General features: G+C 34.7%; 4 protein-coding genes and 1 long non-coding RNA gene across 5 annotated transcripts; all 5 read right to left on the bottom strand.

The window, feature by feature from the left end:
- Positions 1–5,057: 5,057 nt before the first annotated feature.
- LOC139430141 (piggyBac transposable element-derived protein 4-like) lies at positions 5,058–6,930 on the bottom strand. The gene is made up of 2 exons (XM_071196795.1): positions 5,611–6,930; positions 5,058–5,075 (listed from the first exon to the last, which is right to left on the bottom strand). Exons 1-2 carry the CDS (start codon positions 6,928–6,930, stop codon positions 5,058–5,060), a joined length of 1,338 nt encoding a protein of 445 aa, XP_071052896.1.
- A 291-nt stretch (positions 6,931–7,221) lies between these two features.
- Positions 7,222–8,996, bottom strand: LOC139430140 (uncharacterized). Its single transcript, XM_071196794.1, has 6 exons — positions 8,753–8,996; positions 8,414–8,685; positions 8,259–8,327; positions 7,850–7,921; positions 7,730–7,786; positions 7,222–7,550 (listed from the first exon to the last, which is right to left on the bottom strand). Exons 2-6 carry the CDS (start codon positions 8,676–8,678, stop codon positions 7,222–7,224), a joined length of 792 nt encoding a protein of 263 aa, XP_071052895.1. The 5' UTR covers positions 8,679–8,685; positions 8,753–8,996.
- Positions 8,997–9,451: 455 nt separating this feature from the next.
- LOC111419269 (uncharacterized) lies at positions 9,452–10,038 on the bottom strand. The gene is made up of 2 exons (XR_002706936.2): positions 9,721–10,038; positions 9,452–9,562 (listed from the first exon to the last, which is right to left on the bottom strand). It is a non-coding gene; the product is annotated as an uncharacterized lncRNA (long non-coding RNA).
- A 4,060-nt stretch (positions 10,039–14,098) lies between these two features.
- On the bottom strand, positions 14,099–15,402 carry LOC139430139 (uncharacterized). Its single transcript, XM_071196793.1, has 2 exons — positions 14,444–15,402; positions 14,099–14,324 (listed from the first exon to the last, which is right to left on the bottom strand). Exons 1-2 carry the CDS (start codon positions 15,400–15,402, stop codon positions 14,099–14,101), a joined length of 1,185 nt encoding a protein of 394 aa, XP_071052894.1.
- A 1,694-nt stretch (positions 15,403–17,096) lies between these two features.
- Positions 17,097–20,986, bottom strand: LOC111419266 (tigger transposable element-derived protein 1-like). Its single transcript, XM_071196594.1, has 2 exons — positions 20,589–20,986; positions 17,097–20,529 (listed from the first exon to the last, which is right to left on the bottom strand). The coding sequence occupies exon 2, from the start codon at positions 18,949–18,951 to the stop codon at positions 17,251–17,253; it is 1,701 nt and encodes a 566-aa protein (XP_071052695.1). The 5' UTR covers positions 18,952–20,529; positions 20,589–20,986; the 3' UTR covers positions 17,097–17,250.
- Positions 20,987–22,283: the final 1,297 nt, after the last annotated feature.

Genomic DNA, 22,283 nt, shown 5'->3' with positions numbered 1-22,283 from the left:
AATTATTCCGGATACCTTTTAGAAGATGAGGACCATCATATAAAGGAATGATTTCCTCATCATCTATAAGATATCCTTGATATCTGTTTTCCAAATTATTTTTAATGCAAATTTCATTAGTTTCTTTTAAGAAGTAACTAATCGCGGCTGTATTAGTAATACCTTGGTCACATATTGTACACACTACACGCAGTCCTGTTTGTCTAATACGTCTAATGACATCTTTCATTATACGTATTAGATCTGGAGTACTGGTGCAATTTTCCACAAAATAAAAGCAAACTACTTGCTTCCATTTTCTGTGAATAGCTTTTACCATGAATAACAAGAATTGGCAAATTTAAGTTTTCTGTTTAACTCACCCATGCCTACAAAACCATCAATACTGAGATAATCAATGGCGATAATTTCTAATTTTTCTGACGGAATTATGTTTTGAAAATCTGGTTCATAGTGAAAATTTCTTTCTTTTGAAAGTTGACATTCTTTACAATTCTTGATTAAACTCTTTATTATTTTATCATCGTTTTTACTGTAAAATCCTTCTCTAATTATTAACCATGTTTTTCTCCCCCCTATATGTTTAAATTCTTGATGTATCATTAGACAAATTTCAGAAAGGTATTCTTTCGTTATAACAAATAACTTCTTATTCCCTACTTGCTTCCATTTTCTGTGAATACCTTTTACCATGAATAACAAGGCATGATTGGCAAATTTAGGTTTTCTGTTTAACTCACCCATGCCTACAAAACCATCAATACAATCTAAGGTGCTATTATACTGTAGGCCTAATGACACTTCGTCAAACATTAAAATGCAATATTTATCTAAATCATTCTGCATATTATCTACAGATTGTTTTAGATGTATAAAAATAGATTCATTAATGCCAGACCTAAAAGGAAAGTACCCTAACAGTTTTTGTAGCGTCTTCCTGGATGGTAATGAAAAGAAATTTGATAAGAAACGGTATCCTTTGCCACTTTGTTTATAAATGGAAAGAGACAGCACCTTATCATCTAATGTAAATCTTCGCCCGCGTGGTTCTTTTTTTTTTTGATTTCGGCACTGGCTGCTAAAGAAATTTATGGTTTCTACGTTCAAGTTTAAGAGGTTTACCAATAACTGAGGATTTTTCCTCAATTGTATCAGCTATTGCCTTGTTGTTTTGGCATTTTTCTTCGCTCGATACAACGCTTTTTTTTATCCTAGCAGTGTTACAATTGCTGCATTTTTTTGTAACAGGTAATTACCTCCGTTTCTTATCTACAAAAATTAAAGACAGTTTTAAATAAGAATGATCATAAGAATTATTCAGTTTTATGATATTTACCAATTATTTCTTTTTCATCACTTGGGTGAAGCCGTTTCCTATTCATTTCTAATGAAATAACAGAATTTTCCTCACAAAATGAGGTTGAAGCAACTTCACCTTGTTGTTTACTACATCCAGGATAGACACGCAGAACTCGTGACCGAGTAACACTAGGAAGTTTTTCGGGGCTATTTAAGACACTTTTTTGTTCCTGGATAGGTTCTATCAAATATAAACATATATATAATAATAAATATGGTATATATTGAATTATATAATTATGAATCATGAAACTAAATAATTAATTTTATATCATACAACATACCTGAAATATCTTCTGTTCGTTGATCTTGCGAAGACAAAAAGCAATTCTGTATAGTGTGTTCATATAAAAAGATTTCATATAAAAATCTAAATGACATAAAATATATATATATATTGTGATGTTTTACTTTCGTGTTTTTTACACAAGTTATTTAACTATAAATTTGGGTTTCTTTCATTTTAAGAGACTCTTATTAAAAACTCAGGGTTTTGGGCAAGTTCAGGTTCAAAAGAATATTAATCAGGTTCGACAAAAAATTCATTTAATTAAACACAAAATCAAATTAACTCGTTTTATGAGTAACAAAAAAAATGGTTTTCCTAAATTTACTTTAATAACAATGTTTATTTTCGAGAGATAAATTTTTAAATAAAATAGATAACTGCGGTTATCGACTGAAATATCGATATTAGAGAGAACCCGTTTATTATTTGAGAGAGAGAGAGTAGGATAAAACTCGTTAGAACTGTTCTTTGAAAATAACAAATGGCCGATGTCTTAAGTTGTCATCAAACTCGTTGAAGAAAAATAGAATTAAATAAATGAACGTTATTCAAGAAAACTAATAAATCTTTACCCACAAGTAAGTATTCATCAAAATTATAGGAAACTCTTGTGAATTGTTCTTTGAGTTTGATTCTTTGATTTTTCTTTTTGTAAGTTATGTTAAATAATAAAATAAAATTATCATCCGACTCACTGTGTAAAAGAAAGGATTGGAGTTCAATGTGGTATCTGGATTATGGATTGTCTCTTGTGTTCGGGCACTAACTAATTTTCTGGATTGTCTACAGGATTGATTTGACTTTTAAAAAAATTATCTTAAATTTTTGAGGTTATCTCTTGAGATTCAAAATTTCTTCTATCTGACGACGTGGATTCGACGCTGGTCCGACGACGACTCTCTCACCACAGACTACCATAGAAAAATATATATTTGTAAATAGAAGCTTAACTCCCCACTATTTTTCGATCCCATTGAATTCAGCGCACCCAAGCGGATAGTGTGGCAACTAGTTGTCTTAAAGCGCGAAATTTAAACATAGGTATTTATATACTGGTTTATACTTTTGAAGATGACAAGTCCATTTTCCAAATAAATTGAAAAAATGTGAATTTCAACTTTATCCAAGATAAAATTCACAATTTCTTTTATTTAGAAAATAGATTTATCAGTTGCAAAATAACGGTATAAAATAAAATGTATATTATTAGCAGTTGTTAATTAAATCGATAAATAAAAGTAATTAGTACATAAAACAAATTTATTTCTTTCTTTTTAAATACATAATTTCTGCTTGTTGAAACAAACAGTTTTTAAAATTTATGTTTGTGATTTTGCCTTTTACAATGTTGTTAATTTTTTTGCAAAAATTAAATAAAATGAGTGTAATGAGCAGATTTAAAATAAAGTCGACTATCTCCGTATGGTGACATATAAACGTAAATGTAACATTTTTTTTAATAATTTGTTTAATATATTTTAAAATGTGATTTCGTTTAAAATCATTATCTAATACATAATAAATTATATTGTAACAGTCTTTCATGTTACTTAAAAATGTTTCTGTACAAAATATTAATTTTGCATTATCATATTCTTTATTTACAATAAATGCATGTTCTGTCTTCCTCCTATCTGGATTTTTATTAATTATATGGGTGGCGCAGAATTGACAGCGAAATTTTTGTGTGGTTTTCCGCGCCACGTAGCCAACAACGTAAGTAAAAACGCTACTTTGTACCGGGTTATTAATTTGATTCCTTACTTGAGGAAGTTGGCATTCTTCTTCTTCAAAAATGTCTTCTTCTCTGCAGGAGTTTAAAAAAACGACAGGTTTCAGTAACATCGAACTTCCGTCCTCTTCACAGTTGCTTCCAACCAAATGCGGAGATAACATTTTTCTTACTAGAACAGATTTAAAGGAGTCGCTAAACCCCTGGCACGTTGGGTTAATATTTCGACCCCTCATTTGTCGGATTTGCCCAAACAAATTCTCCAGGGGGTCCTGATTGAATTGTCGAGGGACGAAAAACATTATTTTTCTTCTTTCAATTAGTTTACTAATCAGCAGCATCCCTCGTAACGTGACGAGCCAATTTTTTAAAGAAGGAGGCGTCGACTCCCTTTTTGTCACACGATCTTCATATTTCATATTGGAAATTTGTTTTATGGCGTCTAAAAAATTATAAAATTTATAATGGTATTTTACATTTTCTTTACCATACCCCTCCAAAACTCCCGGTGTTCGCTGGTTTTCGTCACAACCATTTTCAGCGGTTTTCCTTCAACATTCCTCATAAGAGTCCCATTCACTGAGTCAAATAATGAATCAAAAAATTTTAGCAAACGAGCTGTTTGCTTCGCCTCTTTTGGTATATTGATTTTGCCATCACTGCTCACTTCATCTGTAAAAGAATATAGAAAGAGTTTAATACAATGATTTTTTATTTGTAGTACAGTTACTATTAACTTACTATTTCGTGCCATCATCGACATGGTAGCTGCCATTGTATGGCTAAAAATTTGAGCACAATGTGCTACCTTCATTTTTTTCATTTTTTGTTCATTAACATGCTCCTCTGTCACTTTTCTGATAGCACGAAGATCTCCACTCATCACATCTACATAATAGGTCATCTTTATATGTTCCCAATTTGCAACAAGGACTTCATTACCTGTCCTCCATACAAGATTTTTTTTTAAAAGCTGGTTCCTTTTAGTAAATGAGGAGGGTCATAAATTACCACCACTGTTTGATTGTTAACAGAAAATGTGTTGGCCTCATCATTTTGTGTTTGATTAGATGATTTCACTAACATGTTTAATGCCCCCTGATTTGCCGCACCTTGGTCGCATATGGTTGCGACAACTTCAATACCACAACTTTGCAGCCGCTTTATTACATCTGTTATTAATGTCATGAGGGTGCTACTATTAACACCCCCACTCGAAAACATGTATGCGATTGGTTGTTTCCACTTTTTAATTATACCTTGGACCATAAAAACCAAAGCCCGATCAGCTATTTTCATAGCCTTTTTATGTCCCAGATCTTCAAATCCCATAAATACATCGAATTTCATATTGTAATTGGTGTGAACATCCAAAAACACCTCATCAAACATTAGAACACACATTCGTTCTTCATTGTTTTTTTTTGTATATTGTCCTAAATTATCAAAAATTACTTTATTTAATCCAGGTCGAATTTGAATTCTTTGGAGCAGGTTAGTAATTGTGCTGCGAGATGGTAGGGAGAAAAAAGTGCTTAACCTTTAAGTAGTCGCGTCCTCCGAATGACGTTAGTGCTCGCGTGGCGCCAAGTGTCGCCAAAGGTGTATATCGGTTAGTTAGAGTTTATTTATATTGACAAAAATTAATGAAAGTTATTTTTAAACATTTATTATCAACTAAACATAACTACATTCCTAAAATTAAAAAAAAAACATTCAAAAAAAATAAAAAATATGAATCATTGACACTGTGGACAAAGTATTATTCATAGCATTCGGCACACTGAGTTCTTTGATGCTCTTGGCAGACATGTTTATTGCAAATTATGCAACTTACTCTGCTTGATATGTTTCTTGATCTGGGGCAGATGTAACATCTCTTTTTGGTTTTTGGGCCTCCTGTTGTAGGTGGCTCGACGACAGTTTCTTCATCGAAGTGGCTATGCAATCTCTTTCTAATATTTCGTGGAATGTGTGAATCATTCATCCGTTCTATTTGGTACGGTTCTGCCAGTTCTCGACCTAACTTCTTCAGAAAATTTCTTCTGTTCAAGGGGTTGCCATTATTTGTAGAGTTATATATAACAAGAGCATTTATGGCACAAACATTAATTAGATGGAAAAAAACTACCATAGGCCATCTTCTGGTCCTTCGCCCAACATTATACGTGGAACAAAGTTTATCGTTGGTGTCCACACCACCCTTCGTCATATTATAAAATGTTAATACCTCAGGCTTCAGTGCATTTTCTGACTCTTTATCGATGGTGGCGTCTTTGTGTAAAGTTGAAAGTAGTATAACAGATTTTCCTTTTTTTGGGACATACGACATCATTGTTGTAGTTGTAGTAAAGCCGAATAAGGTGCTCTTCACAGCACGCGTTCTGTTCGGTTGAAATTCCACCGGTATTTCCCTCTTGTTTTTTCTGACTGTTCCGACTAAGGTCACTTTATGATTTTTTAATAAATTATCGGCTAGGGGAATGCTGGTAAACCAGTTATCTACGGTGATATTTCTTCCCGATTTGCTTATAGGAGAAATTAGTCTGATAACAACATCGCCTGGCGAATTACTTACTTTGAACGGCCCATCTGGTTGCGTTCCTAGATACACCTCCATTTTTAAATTATAAAAATTTTTGGCATCAACCAAAGCAAATATTTTTATACCATATTTGTTTGGTTTGGAAGGCATGTACTGGCGGAAATTGCAATGCCCACGAAAAGCTACCAGTTGTTCATCAACTGTGAGATACTCACTCGGAGTAAAAAGTTGACCACATTTATTTACTATATAATCAAAAAGTACGCGGATAGCTGCTAGTTTGTCAGTTTCTTGTCTTTCAGCTCGTGTTGCTTTTTCGTCAAATCTGACACAACGCAGTATAAACAGGAATCTCTGCTTACTCATAGTTGTATAAAAAAATTCGTTCCCCATATCATCTGCCGAAAATAAGTCGTCAAAATTCAAATGGGATGACCTCATAACTCCGCCAGCTATCAAAAGACCCAAAAACGCCTTTATTTCGTTTTTAGTAACTAAACGAGCATCTCTTGTTCGTGAAAATTTGTCCTTTACTACTTCTATGATGTATTTGTTTGTATTTTCTATAAGCAAATCGAGAACAAATTCATCAAAAAACAAAATGAAAGATTCCGCAGGAGTTGTAACATTTTTCGCAGGCCCTTTACAACCGGGTAAATGAGTTATTATATTGTATTTTTGGGTTTTGGTTTTGGGAGGTGGTACCTTATACCATTTTGTCGTTCTGTCTTTGCCACAATAGTAATTCCCATGTGTTGGTGACGAAGCAACATTTTCTTCAGAATCATCACTTTCTTGAGTGTCAGTATCATGTTCACTATATTCAACATGGTCTTCTACCGCACTTATTTCACTTTCTGAATTTACTTTCATACAAGTGTCACTATCAGATTCACTCTCCAAGATGTATTTTTCCACTTCTTTTTGAGAAAGGGGACGGTTTCTTTCCCAATTAGAACGTGCTTTTGCACTTCTTGCACACTGATCAGCACTCGACTCAGTCATTTTTATAAAACAACTGAGAAATACGACTAGATGTGAGGTTAGGTTTTACCCAATTGTGAGAAATTTTGTCTACGTCACTACTCGCGTGGCGACAAATGGCATCCAAGCGGCGCGTGGTCCCACTAAATTAACTCTGGTTTCAAAATTTATTATAAAGCAAAAATGTTAGCCCGATTTTATGTATCTCAAATCTATACTAAAAGAATAATTTCAAACTAGAACTTCCTAGAAAAATGTATCAAAAGAATACAAGATTTTAAAAGTCCGTTGGCGCCATATGGAGCCACGCGACTAATTAAAGGTTAAGAAGCGGTAGCTTCTACCGGATTGCTTGTATAAGGAGAGAGCAAACAGTTTATCCTGCACAGAATATCGTCGACCTCTTTTGTTGTATTTTGCCAAGTTTAATTGGCTTCTGCAGAAATTTAACAACACTGGGTTTAAATTATTATACCCACAAAGTGGGTTATTTAAAAACATCTGTTTTGCTTTACGAAACCGTTGTCTTAAAGTGAAGTTTCGTTTCCGCAGGACATAACTTTGTTTTTTCAATGTTCTCACAGTCTGCATTATATTTGCTTTATTACCACATTCTGTGTTAGATAATTGCCCTCTATAAGCTGCAAGCAAGAAGGAAATAGACGTAAAGATTTCAAAAACAAACATTTGTTTTATAATAAAATCGTTTTATTTTAATCATTTAATTCGATTGCGAACATAAATAGCAAACAAAATTGTTTTTAAATTGAAACATATAATTAATAAAATTTACAAAAAATAATTAGAAAAATTTACTTACTAATCTTTCGTCTTTTTATAAGCATGGGTTCAGCCACGTCCTTTTCTATCGACACTTCTATAATAAAATAAGTATAAGTAAATATAAATTTACAAATATATTTAATGAAAAATCAATTACCTGGATTATTTGCAGTTTGTGATGATGGACAAGGAAGTGAAATTAGCTTATCAAAATGACTGGCTGATGAAGCTAGATGAAAAAATCAAATAAAAAATAAAAGTTGTTAATTAAAGTAAAGTTAATTAAAAGTTGTTACATTAAAATGTTAATAATTTTACAAACTTTTTTTTTTTTTTTGATAAAATAAACTGTAAACAAAACTAAACTCCAGAAGAAGTAAAGAATTGTTAAATTGTTCCATAAAGATTATAATAGGCAGACAGATGGAATCTTTCTACCTGCCTCTCAGAACCTTTTTAAAACTCTTTTTGAACAAGGATATGAACAAAGTGAAATCTACCTGCTTGGGTGAAAATCTTAAGCTTAAAACCTAAATTCTTTATTCATTACAAAAATATAAAATTACCTGGTTCAGAAACTCCTTTGTCCAATGTAGAAGATTCTGTTGGATCAATGTTTTCCTGTAGGGGTAATTCTAAAAATAACATAAATTTACAATTTATATTGCCATTACACTCAATATGTATGTTGTAATTAATTTAATTTGTATGTATTACATACCTAAAGGTTGTGGTAATCTTAACGATGGTATTGAATCTCTCGCAATGAATTGATTAGAAGTAATGTCGCTTTCCTGAAAGTGGACATGACAAACTCTCCGGTTAGAATACACCTTATCAGGATCCAATTCAAAAAGCATAGCATTGCCAGATACAATAATCCATTTCTTAAAACGCTCAGGCTGTTTATGTGGATTGGGGAAACGATGTCGGGAAGACTTTATATCCAAGCAACCATTAATTGCACATCCAACGTATTTCGACATTATTCTGCTATTTAACGCAAAACAAAACAAAACCTTATATATTTCAGCTTATTAATTTCATTATTCTATATTACCTTTCCACAGCAATAACGTAGTATTAAAAGGAAAATTAAAACTAGTAAAGTCAATAAAACACTAAACTAACCTATAGAAAACACTAAACTAACTTATACAGAACACTAAACTAACTTATCCAAACACTTAACTAAGATATATAAAACACTAAAGCGAGATAAAAGTCAGAAATAACAATGTTCCTAGTAGCCGAGATTATCACAACGAAAAACGAAACAGAAATGGACGATTGTTTTCACCTTTCAGTTTTACGTTACAAGCGCACAAACGCTTTGTTTCTGTAGATAATGCAGATTGCAGATTGCGTCTACAGCGCCATCTAGCGGTTTGTGAGGGTATTAAAATCCTGACTTCATTTTATTTTTAGTGACTTAACATACCGTGCAGACTACTACCAGACGGCCAACTCCATTGTGAAAGCGAGATCCAATATATACCGGTCTCTCTCACTCATCATGTAACACTTATGTAGATGGCAGTGAGAAGCAAAAATGCAATTGGCGCCAAATTAAAATCTTTTATTTAATTTAAAATTTGAATACAGAAATATTTTTGATCTAATGTGCTTTTTGTGGATCTATTAAGCTATATTTAGCTTGCATAAGCCAAAATAGTTACAGCTTAATAGACCAATAAAAAGCACCTCAAATCAAAAAGTTATAATTTTATAATTTCAATGCAAAATAAAGAGAAATCCATTGGCGATTTAAAATTTTATATTTAAATTACAATATAATTACACTAAAAACCCCTGTCCTCGTCTTCTCCGGGATGACCCTCACAGGTTGGGTTGGGTTGGCCGTTTTTGTCTGTGGTTTTCAATTGATAAAGTACATATAACAAAAAAGCATTATAACAAATAAATGTTGGTTATCAAACACCAACTGCTTCTTACCCTAAGTAACACGGTGTTATCAAAAATTTGAATACTATTGAAATTAAAAATTAATATAATTAAAATGCTAACCTGTCCTTATTCTTGGGAAAACAAAATAATTTTCCAACTTCATCTTCGCTACATCCACACACAATGCAAAACATTTTTACAATAATTAAGCGAAGGCGTAAGGGAGCCTACAAAGTCAGTATGGATGTGTTCAAAGCTTCCAGATGGAATATCAAATTTATTGAGGGGAAATTTTGTATGTTTATAAATTTTAGATTGTTGACGTTTAATGCAACCAGGATATTCTTCGGATGATTTTACATGTGTTTGAAAATGTGCCAGCCATTCAATAAATAACTGACCATTAATATAACCGGAATCAGATATCATCATCATTGAACCTGGTGCTGCCCCATTCATAAGTTCGTCTTTTTTGCGCTTTTTAGGAAAAATTAAAGTGGGTGGTATGTAGTTTCCTGAGGCACTGAAGCAGCATACCGCAGTTACAAGCTGGCCTCGTTCAGCGGAGACAACTTTTCCGACAGCCCTTTTTCCTTTCGTACGAATCATTTTTGGTATTCGATTTGGCACGGTAGAAAGACCAGTTTCATCCATATTAAAAATAGATGATGGTGGGAAATTATATTTTTCAAAAATTGTCATTAGATTATCAAAGTATCTGTTTACTTGCACTTCGTTGAATCCCATTATCCGCCCCACGCTTGTTTTCTGAGGAATCCGCAAAGTAAGATTGTGCCTTTTCATGAAACTTCGAGACCATTCCTTCTCTGCCTTTCTCCTTGTTGAAGTGGTGGTTTGGATTATTCCTTTCTGCAAACTCGAATCCCAAACGTTGCAAGGACTTAAACGTTAGCCCATAAAATCTTAGACTTAACTGCCTGCAATGTTCTGCTAACTCTTCTTCTTGTTGTCGGTGAAAGATGGATGTGAAACGTCCAAGCTTTGACGTACCACATCCTTTCTTAAGCCTTTTTCTTAAAGTGGATTCGTCAATTTTCAATTCCTTTGCAATTTGTCTGTTTGAAATATCCTCCTCTCTTCTTTGTCTTGCTACCATTAGCATGTCCTCTGTGCAATTTTTTCGGTCCGTTTTTCTTTTGTAGACTCTGAAAAGTATCAAAAACTCAGTGTCTAAGGCTAGGCGCAAATTGAGACGCGTGTGACGCGTGCGACATGACACAGCGCAGCGCGTACTTTTGTAGCAATAGGAAATCAATATGACAGCGCAAATTGATCGCGCGTCGCGACGCAGCGCGACTCGCGTTGACACGAACACGCGCCACGCAGTGGCAGTGGCACAGTTTTTCGCGCCGCACGTGCCGCACGTGTCAAAAAAAAAAATAAAAATAAATAAATAAAATAAAGTAAAATTAAATAAGTATATTAAAATAAATTAAATATAAAAATATAAAAGCCATCATAAGCAGCACACTTGGCTAACAATTCTGCCATGGATTCTCTTTGAATGAAATACACCATGCCAGAAGATTCAACAGCAGTCTTATTTCTTTTTTATTATTTTGTTTAATATCGATTTTGTGTTTTGTTTTTAAATGACTTGCTAAAGCTGATGTCGAACATTTTGCTTCATTTTCTTTTACTCTCTCAAATATTTTCCACACACCTGATTTTTTTTGGTATTTCCATATTTCGAAAAGTTAACGTGCCGTAGTAAAGTGACTAAACGTTCTAGACAGCCGTACTCGGTACCAAAACATACTCCATTACAAAAAGTAAAGTTATTCATAAATCTTGAAAACAGACAAATCCAAATTTGTAAAAATATATAGGTGTTCCATTTAAAAAAATAAGGTAGGTGGCGACTTCCGGTATAACCGGAAGTGCTAGAAATCGGAAAATATTTTAGTCGAAGAGAACGCAATTAATAATACTTAAATCTGAATTTTCAAATTTTTGTACAGGGCCAAAACCCTGTAAAGTTCTAATGGACGGTCGTCGTGAATGACCCTGTATATTGAAACATTTTAAAATAAAAATTACAAATAGATAAAACTTACTCATTTAATTGAATTTAAGCGGATTGAATTGATGGCTGTAATGTGAAATACAAACAACAAAATGATGTGTTTAAGAAATACATTTATTATTATTGAATTTTTAAGTATACACAACTTTTATAATACAATTACATTTACATTCATGCAGATGAATATCTGGGTCATCGGTCGGAAAGTTTTTACGTTTCAGGCTTCTTGACGAAATCCAATAAATATACAGGGTGTGTTTTACCAATGTCTTTTGCACCCTTATAAATTATAGACATTTTGCTAAGTTCGATAATTTCTTCGTCGGTAATATCTTCAGCGATGCGTCTTGGTAAATCAATTACGAATCCAGCCCCCAGTTCAAGTACCACGGACGGCCAAGAACACTTTTTAAGCCGTTTGGGTATGGAGGGTCTGGTTGAAGCTCAGAAATTGATTTTTTCGGTGGGTAATTACACTGACCCAATTGACTTAGACGAGACATAGTTCGTTTCGTAGATTAATAATAATAAAGCGTAACCTGTTAGCTTGGAAATAGCTGTCAAACTAAATAAATTATTTAGAACATGTAATTATATGTATGAAGAAAATGGGGGTGGGGAAATGTGTAATAGAAGTTTCTAGAAGGATGATGCAATTCGCACGTCAGGTGTTATTGTTATCTAAAATGCAAATTAAGCAGTTTTTGCGTAATAGAAGTTTCTAGAAGGATGATTGAAACATGAAATCCTTGTTCGCACTAACTGTAGGCAAATTTCCTTCGGGTGGCCATTTTAAACCGCCTATTTCTAAAGATTTGCATTCCACTTCGTTTTGCTGAAGAAGGGTTCGAATCAATGATGTTAAACCGGGTTCACGTACCCGTTCGATTTCAGTACCGTTATGCTGAAATGTTGGTAAGTTGTGCGTTAGTTGGATGGTATCAGTTGGATCGTTTAATTTTTCTTTGTGATCCCCCTCAATACGTATATAACTTTCGAAGAACGAAAATAAAACATCTTCTTGGTTCAGTTCAATGGTGAATATATCATTGTTTTGAAAAGAATTACTATGCACTTCTTCTCTAGCGATCGAATTATCCACGATGGGTTCGCGGTATATATTTAACTTTTGTGTGAACATGATAACCTAACTGCTCGAGAAAACGTCTGTTCGCTCGCAATGAAGTCTTTCTTTTAACTATTGATATCGTTTATATCCATATTCACCAGTGAGTTTAAGATAAATAAGTTGATCATTCTCTTTCTTTATTGTCTATACCTGGTTTCAGAACCCTGCCCTTCTTCGGTAGACCGTCATATTCATTAAAATAATACAAACATTAAGGATTAAAAATAAACTAAATAAACTCAGTTGCACGTGCGAAGAGAAGGTTTAACTGTCGGAACAAGTTGAAACGTCTGTTCGCTCGCAATGAAGTCTTTCTTTTAACTGTTCTTCGTTTAACTGTTCTTTTAACTCTTTTAACATAACATCTTTTAAATATCTATCGACGGCGTGCAACGCGAAGATAGGCGACATCGGCGCCTCGTCCCAAACAATCAACTGCACGTCGTCTCTAATAAAAGCGGATTCGGGATTATCGACGGCAAATCCTGACAAGGAATCTTCGTTTAATTGTAATGGTAACTTAAACGATTTGTGCACGGTTTTTCCATTTTCTAACAGTACAGCCGCTATACCGGTCCACGCTACCGCGATGACACTGTTTCTGTATCGACGTAGCACGTACTTCAACAGAGTATTATACAGGAACGTTTTTCCCGTGCCCCCAGGCCCGTCTACATAAAATAAATTACGTCCTGTCCGTAATCCTACCATATTAAATTCGATTTCCCGCGTCACTTCGTCAAATACCCCTAATTGATCACCGTTTAATGTCCTTCTGATTTCTTCTTGTTCTTCCTCTTCTCCTCCAACTCTTACGTCTTCATCCGCCGTTCTTCTCGCGTTTCGTAACGCTTCCTCGTCCACCGACGGTAATCGTATCGCCTGCAACGTTTTCCCGTTTCGCAGTAGTTGTTCTTCGATTTCTCTCAACGCTTTAGCTTCCGCTAAGCTTTCGTCGTTACCGGCGTAAAAGAAATCATCCATTAACGCGATTCGGTGATTCAACCATAGTTGATTGAATTCTAACGCGGCATTATCTACGGCAACCAAACAAATAAGAGCAAATAGGCGCCTAAGACGTTTCGGAGGAGCGTTATTCGCCGCTTCGATCATGCAGCGATCGTATTCATCGACGCTTTCATTCTCCGGCAGGCTTCTTGAAATGTTTCGCATACCGTTTCGTTGACGGTTCTCAACGCCTCAAACGATGTGGAACCCGCTACGTGCGCCAATAGCATTCTTCTCCAACTGCCGTCGCGATCCTCCCACACGTAGTATTCGGGTATCTCCGGATATTTAAGGTCCCTCGCGTCCGGATCGATCTAGTTCAATCGAAAATATGCCATTAAATCGGCATTTTCGGCATCGTCGTCTACGATGAACGTTTGTTCGTTTGGCATGTGTACGGCGAGTACAACGACGGTATGGGATTTATCATTTAATTTATATTCAAACAAACGCCAAACCGCTTCCATCGAACTAACGTAGCGACATTCTAAATATCGGTCGATTTCGTTCCATTCCAAGACGTCCTTTCGTTGCGCGATTCTATTGTAATACAATTCGGTCCTTTATTTACTTCTACGTATTTATGCAAATATTTTACAGAGGCCAACGATCCGCATATCTCGAAGTTTATGTGGCACTTCTATTTCATCGCAGCGTACCTGCTGCAAAGAACGACGCTTCTATTATTGATTACCACATCTCGCATTTGGATCGATCGACCGTCGTACGGTCTCTTGTATTGCGGCTGTTGTATATGACCCACGTGCAATATCGTTTCTTCGCAAAAATCCTTCGGATATTTCTTCGTGCACGCTGTGTCGCGCATGCACGACGCGCCCGGATTGTTTCGGCCGCAGGGACGGTGTATATAACACTCGGCGACTATTCGATGTAATCCGGACTCTTCGTTTTCGTTCGGCAAACGGGCAGAAATTAATTTATCTATACTTTCGACATCTTCACATTTATCTTCGGGTCTTATCGTAACTAAAATGTGGGCGTGCGGTAAACCACGTTTTTGAAATTCGATTGGGTACATGTAATTGAGCACGACTCCATAAAGTTGCTTATTGACGATGTCGTCGATGAATTCGTTTAATTTCGTTTTAAATACCCTCGCAACCAAGTCCTTGTACTTTTGGGCGTATTCAAGATTGTTTTGAATTTTATCCCATATCGGATTGCACGTCATTGTAATAAAGAGATCGGGCTTCCCGTGTCTGGCTACCATAGCTAACGCTTCCAAGTACTTTCGATTCTTGTATCTTATAGATCCTGTATGCGATGTGGGTAACACCCATGTTTTGCCAATTCTGGTATCTGTACCTCTAAATTGGTCTTTCAAACATCGTCGAACTACATCGGCCGATACGAGCCTAAATCTTTCTGGATTTTGCTTCAAATAACATAATTCGCTTGCTTCAGCTCTGACCCACTCGTCAACGATATATTGTTGAAACAGTTTTCCCGAATTATGTAAAATTGAAAATTCTTCCCGACACTGCAACCTATACTTGTAAAACTCCCCTATGGTAACATTCTTCGCCGTATTTAGTTGATGCCGTAGCGTTACGTCGCAACCGTACTCTCCGTACGGAAAAAGCAACGGATATACCATCGGATCGGCTAATTTATTCAAATTTTTTAATTCGTGTTGTGCGTTTCTACTCTTCGGATATATTTTTAAATCTACATCGTACGGCGGCTCATTTCCAACAAATACGCCACGTCATATATTTTTAAATATTTATTTATACGTCGTATATTTTTTTTAAAACCCACCACTATATTTGCTACGCCAACGCCTTCAACTCTTCTTTCTTCTAAAACTTCTTTGATCGTCCTGTACGACGATACCCACACGTTATCGCGACGTAACGTATTTTCGATAATGTCGATGACCTCCGCACAACTCTATCTCCAATTTTTGCATACGCCGTTCGATCAAATAATATTGATTCACCTTCGGATTTGCGAAATCTTCCACGTCAAGAATTGGATTTGCAATTGCAAAATGGTATATTTGTCCACATATTGTAAAGGACCACGCTCCTTGCCCAACGTTTACGCGTACGGTATCGAGGCGGTAAAAGATCCACAGGCCGTTAATCGCTCTAATATTTTCCCTATAGTTCCTACCCATCGCGTCTCTCTCGACCAATAATCTTCTGATTTCCTCCGGGCAACGACCTAACTCCGGCAACCGTACGTCTCCATCTTTACAGCACAGCATTCTCTTCTGGGATCTGGTTGTAATTTCTTTGGTAAAATATTTCGTGTTGCAGTGTCTACAAACATCGTCCAAAACGACGATCACGTACGGTCTGCGTGATTCCGCTTTTGATTGCTGGCCCGGCTGAGAAATTTCGCATTCCTCTATCTCGCCCTCTCCTAAACGGGGTATTACCACGGCCGACGACGGTCCCGGCACAGGTTCCATCGTTGTTACAGTAGCTTCTTCCGCCTGTGCACGACCGTCAGGATTTACTGGTACGTTCACCTGTAACCGCTTCAAAACGACAACGGGTCACCATAACGCCGCTTCGCTTTTTGGCGATAAAATTTCTCTATTCGCCGTATTAATATTTCTTTGCGACCTGCTCGTTGCTTGCGAGCTATATTGTCTACTACTTGACAATTTTGCTTTCGACCGAACCATTTTTATTTAATAATAGTAACACTATTTAATTTAATGTTTATTAATAATAAAAAAAATTACCTAAATTTAAACATAAAACTTATAAAAACCTAAAAACTGAGTTAAAGTTGGAATACAAAATGAATTAAACAAATATTATTACAAAAAATTAACAATTAACTTTTTTAAACTTAAACGAAATAAAAAAAAAAATCGAAAGTTAAAGTAAAACGCAAAAATGAATTAAATTATTATAAATTAGATATAAGAAATCAAAAACTTATTCTTTACAATAAGAAAGATAAAAAAATTAAATAAATTATTCCACTTACCCAAACAATAGAATAAACCTTTATGGAAAAGTTGATACCGCTACACCGCTAAAACACTTAAAAACTAAAAAAAAAACTATTACAGTAAGGCCTCAACATTCGCGAGGGTTAGGTTCTGAAAATACGTCGCGAATGTTGAATCCGCGAATGTTGAAGCACTCGATCTTATAAAAGAGAAACTGCTTCTGTGCCATTTTAAAAAGTAAAACGAAGACGAAATAAATCAAATGGAGAGATGTTTTATTTAAAAATAGTAACAAAATTAAAAATTTGAATAAGTATGATTTTTAAAATTAATAAAATTAGTTATGTTAAATAAAACACACACAATATTTCAAAATAAAACGACTAAATTTTCTGCAACAATATTTGTATTCAAATATAATATGTACAGTAAAATAATCATTTAAAGTTAAAAAAATAAACTCGGACAAATAAAAATAAACTCAAAAATAAATATCAAAGAAATAAACTAAGAAAAAAAAACAAATAAAAATTAACTTAACCTTTCATCAACATGTTCAGGCACTGATTTAGAACACGATGGTTTGAAAAATGAATGTATGGTAGGTTGTACAGCTTTATTTTGCATATCCTTTTGAAGCTCTTTGTAAGAAGCAAGAAGAGTATTTAACCCATTTTTAAATTTTATGCTACGTTCCATTACGGGATCCATTTCTACGATCTTTTCAGCAAGATGATTTGCTTCTTGTATAAAAGAATTAAGTTCTTTCAACGATAATTTATTACAAGGAGAAATAACCTCATCTTCATCCGATCCTGATTCACTCTCTATCAGGAGTGCTTCTAAATCCGCATTGGATAACTCTTCGTTTTCTTCATTGACAAGAGATTCTATATCAGCTGCTACCACCTTTTGAAAATCGTCTCCTGGTAGCAACCGTGCAGAGAGCACAGCTTTGTCTATTGCCTCATCAACTTCAGAAGATTTTTCGGTGTCTTTTTTTAACAATTTTTTCCATGAATTACTGACGGTCGATATTTTAATGTCATTTAAAGCACATTTTATATTAATAATAGCATGTTCAATATTGTATAGTTTCCACACGTCTTTTATTGAAAGGGAACTGTCGTTTTCTAATTTCTCGTGTACAAATCCAAACGCGTGCCTGATGTAATGACTTTTGAAAGCCTTTATAACACCTTGGTCTAAAGGTTGTAACAAGGATGTTGTATTTGGAGGAAGAAATACTACTTCCACACATGGATGACCTAACTTGAGAACATCAACTGGATGAGATGTTGCGTTATCCAATATCAATAAAACACGGAATGATAAATTTTTAGATTTTAGATAACGTTCCACTTCTTTAACGAAACACTCTTTATACCATTCAACAAATATATGAGAAGTCATCCAAGCTTTTGCATTAGCTCGCCAATACACAGGAAGAGCATCTTTGTCCTTGTTCTTTAAAGCACGTGGATTAGCTGCCCGGTATACCAACATTGGCTTTGTAATAAAGTCTCCACTTGAATTTGCACACAATAAAAGTGTGACTCTATCCTTAGCTGATTTAAATCCAGCAGCAGTCTTTTCATTTTTTGAAATGTATGTTCGTGTTGGCATCTGTTTCCAATAAAGTCCGGTTTCATCCGCATTAAAGATTTGTTCAGGGCAATAACCTTTTTCTTCTATTAATTTTCTTATTTCATCAGGAAATTTTGCAGCTTGTTGATGATCAGCTGAAGCTGATTCTCCACATAACTTAACGTTATGAAGATTAAATCGAGATTTAAATCTTTCGAACCATCCTCTGCTCGCTTTAAATTTAGAGTCATCTTCAATATAATTTATATCACCCGAAAAATGACAATAAAGATCCTTGGCTTTATCCATTAATCTAGCTCTGGTTAATGGTATATTTCTGCGGCCGTTATCTTCAATCCAAATATAAAGAGACTTCTCCATTTTCTCAATATTCATATCACGAATTTGTGATGTTACTTTTAATGATGAACAGATGCCACTTTTTACGCTATTCCTGATTTCATTTTCTTTTTTCTTTATAGATCTTATCGTTGATTCATTTACACTAAAGATACGGCCCACTTCGGTAGCTTTTTTCCCTTCTCGCAGCATATCAAGAACTTGAATCTTTTTTTCTAATGTCATAACTGACTTTGCGCGTTTGGCAATTAAGTTTATTTCGTTCGCTGGTCGTTTTGTAGCCATGTTGAATAGAATAATAGTTTCTAAAAGTTTATAAGATTAATCGGATATAAGAAATTATAGAGTAAAAAAAAATAAAGAAATACTAACCTGAGTCAAGTAAATATCACAGAAATAAACACATAACCTAAACACTAAAATCGATCGAAATTAAGGGAATCCCCGTAAACCGTAACAAAACAAATTGTCAAATGTGCGTGATGGGAAGCTGGTTGCTTGTACAGCAGGCGCACCGTTTGAATAAAGAAAAAAGTGCGTACATATTCGCGAATAATCGAAACGCGAATGTTGAAAAAGGTAGCAAAGTTTAAAACGCGAATACACGAAACCGCGAATGCTGAAGTCGTGAATGTCGGGGCCCTACTGTAGCATACAAATTAATTATCACTAAAAACACTTTTATGGTTGCAATGAAAATTGCAGGGATTCTAACGTTTATCAATATCTGAACTGATCAGAATATTAAAGAAAAATTAAATACTCCGTCTCGATAATCTCGACGAACTGCGACCAAACGAAAAGCGTTGCCGCCTTTTACTCTGGTTCAAGCGTCTTAAAACCGGTTCAAACCACTTTAATCCGATACATATTGCGAACACATGCTTGTTAACGTATTTTCGTAAGAAAGTTATAATTCAAACTTTCTCACGAAAATACGAAAATAAAATAGAATTCGCTCTATCTCTGGCTACTTGTTCCCAGTTAGAAATCTCGACCAGAAAGGAAAGATGGCTGACAGTGAGTAGTAACGATAAAACTCGCTCCGTTAAATAAATGTTTTAAAGTGATTTAAAATGCAGTTATCAGCGGAGAATTTACGGCAGATAGAAGAAGTGGTGAATAAATCTGTAGGGGAGTTGTTGAAAAGTCAAGATGTTTGCTCTAAAATTGCTAATTTGGTTATAAAGGAAATTAAACATCTTCAAGAATATGTCGTACAGCTGGAAAGAGAAAACCTGCTGCTTCTTAAAGGAAAAGTGGACGACTTAGAACAATATTCAAGACGTTGTTGTTTACGCGTGTTTGGTATTCCCGAGGAGGTTAAAGAGGATACGGAAATGAAAGTATTAGAGATTTTTAAAAATAAAATGGGACTCAAAACTGGCGCGGATTCTATAGACCGCTGCCACCACTTTTAAGAAGGAGGAAAACAATGACAGACGACGTCCACTTATAGTAAAATTCACCGGTTATAAACCTCGAAATTTAGTTTTTAAATCCAAATCAATGTTAAAAGCTGATCCCAAAATTCACATAAGCGAGGATTTAACTAAAAATAGATATAAACTTTTTTGCACGATCGGACTATTTTGTTTATTTACGAGTAGTGTTTCTATGACGGTAAGTTGATTTTACTGGTTGCTACGGCTAAAACGACGGTAAGTAATTTACTTACCGTTCTAGAACGGGTTCTAGGTTTTTCGTTTTTTTATTTATGACAGTAAATGTGCGCTGAATATTGGTTTTTGTATTTGGAATGATTATAATAATAAAAGATTCACGATCTTCTATATCTTTAATAGTCATTTTATATAACTCTTCTCTGCGACATGCTCCCGCTACTCCTAATATCATTGCTACCTAAAAAAATACATTGTCGGAAATATATCCTCGTATTTTTACAAGTAATCTAAATTTACCTTATGGATTAAAAACAATTCGTCTGGTGCTTCAATTAAAAATTTAAACATTTCATCCTTGGTAAAAACACTAGCTTTTTTAGGTTTGTACCCAACATTTTTTCTTTTTAGAAAGGCAAATAATGTTGAAAACTTTGATATATCAATGGATTCGTGTAAAAAAATTGTCGCTTTCAACATTGAGTATTCGGCCCATAAACTACCTGCAGCTTTTAATTTTCCGTTTCTTTCGACCAAATATGCCAACAAGATTTTTTCACTCGTATTTTTATTCTTTACTCCACACCATTTTTTGAAAATTTGGTACGTCATTTCATAACGTTCCCTAGATTTTTCGGGAATTATTGCCGAACGTCCAATATTCCAAGCTTTTTCTATATCATCACCATTTTCACTCTCAGAATCACTTATTTTGGTTATATAGTAATATATACAGGGTGATTCATAAGTAATGGGCCAAATTGTAAATGTACGTTCAGGAGGCCAAAATAATAATATTTTCATTAACAATAATGGGTCTTAGTCTGCTCCTTACTGAGATACAGGATGTTAAAGCGAAAAAAATAAAATAGATTTTTGTTAATAGATCAGCTACTTTTCTACATAATGACTCATAGTTGACTTATAGTTTTTGTAAGGGTAAACAATAATGTGTGAGAGGATTTGAGTTAACTCGTAGATGTCGCCACATGCGCCATATGAATTAGATGAAATCAGCTACAAATTTTTTATCGCTCATTATTTTACAACATACTTGTTTAATTTGGATAGCCCCATCATTTCTGTAGAAAAAAGCTATACTTCTTTGATCTTGAAAATATTAACGATTTTCGAGATATTTGAATTTTACTAATTCACTACACTACATTTCACGGTGGTCGACGTAGCATTAATCTGTTAAGACACAAGCATGGCATGGAATGTTGACATTTACCTAACCGTAATTGATAATTGATAACAATATTAAACTGAAACCATAAAAAAATTACGTAATAAAACAATTTATTGTACGCCAGTTAATAAAACGAAATACAACATTAGAACAGACTTGAACTAAGACCACTTACGACAACTGTTATCAAAACCTACATGTTAATGTTGTGCGAAGTTAAATTAAATTTAAGCTTAATTATGAGCTACTGCAAAAGGTTTTCAACATGACCACCACCAGCATTTATACACGCATTTAACCGTTTGGTTAAGGATTGTCTGACTTTAAAAAATGTAGCAGGATTATTTCGTATTGAATTGGCTGCATCTTGAATTCTATTCCATAACTCGTCTCGTGTATTTATAGTAGGTTCAGCATAGACCATTGATTTCATGTAACCCCACACATAAAAATCAAGTGGATTAAAATCGGGACTGCGAGGTGGCCACTGAAATTCACTACCACGTCCAATCCAACGGTGAGGGAATGTTTCATTCAGATGTTCGCGCACAGCACGTGAAAAATGTGGAGGAGCACCGTCTTGCATGAACCACATATTTCTTCTTAGTTGTAATGGAAGATCTCCCAAGAGGTCGACTAAGTCATTATTTAAAAAAATTAAATATGACTCTCCATTTAAATTAGGAGGTAATTCAACTGGGCCCAGTAATGTATTGCCTATTACACCGCACCACACATTTATTTTAAACTCGTGCTGGAAATGTCTATCTTTTTTTAAACGAGGGTTTTCGGTTTCCCAGGCA

This window comes from Onthophagus taurus, chromosome 6 (genome assembly GCF_036711975.1).
Source record: "Onthophagus taurus isolate NC chromosome 6, IU_Otau_3.0, whole genome shotgun sequence".
In the NCBI taxonomy this organism is placed as follows: Eukaryota; Metazoa; Arthropoda; class Insecta; order Coleoptera; family Scarabaeidae; genus Onthophagus; species Onthophagus taurus.
The sequence above is the reverse complement of the archived record's forward strand: the minus strand, read 5'-3'. Positions and strand labels throughout refer to the sequence as shown.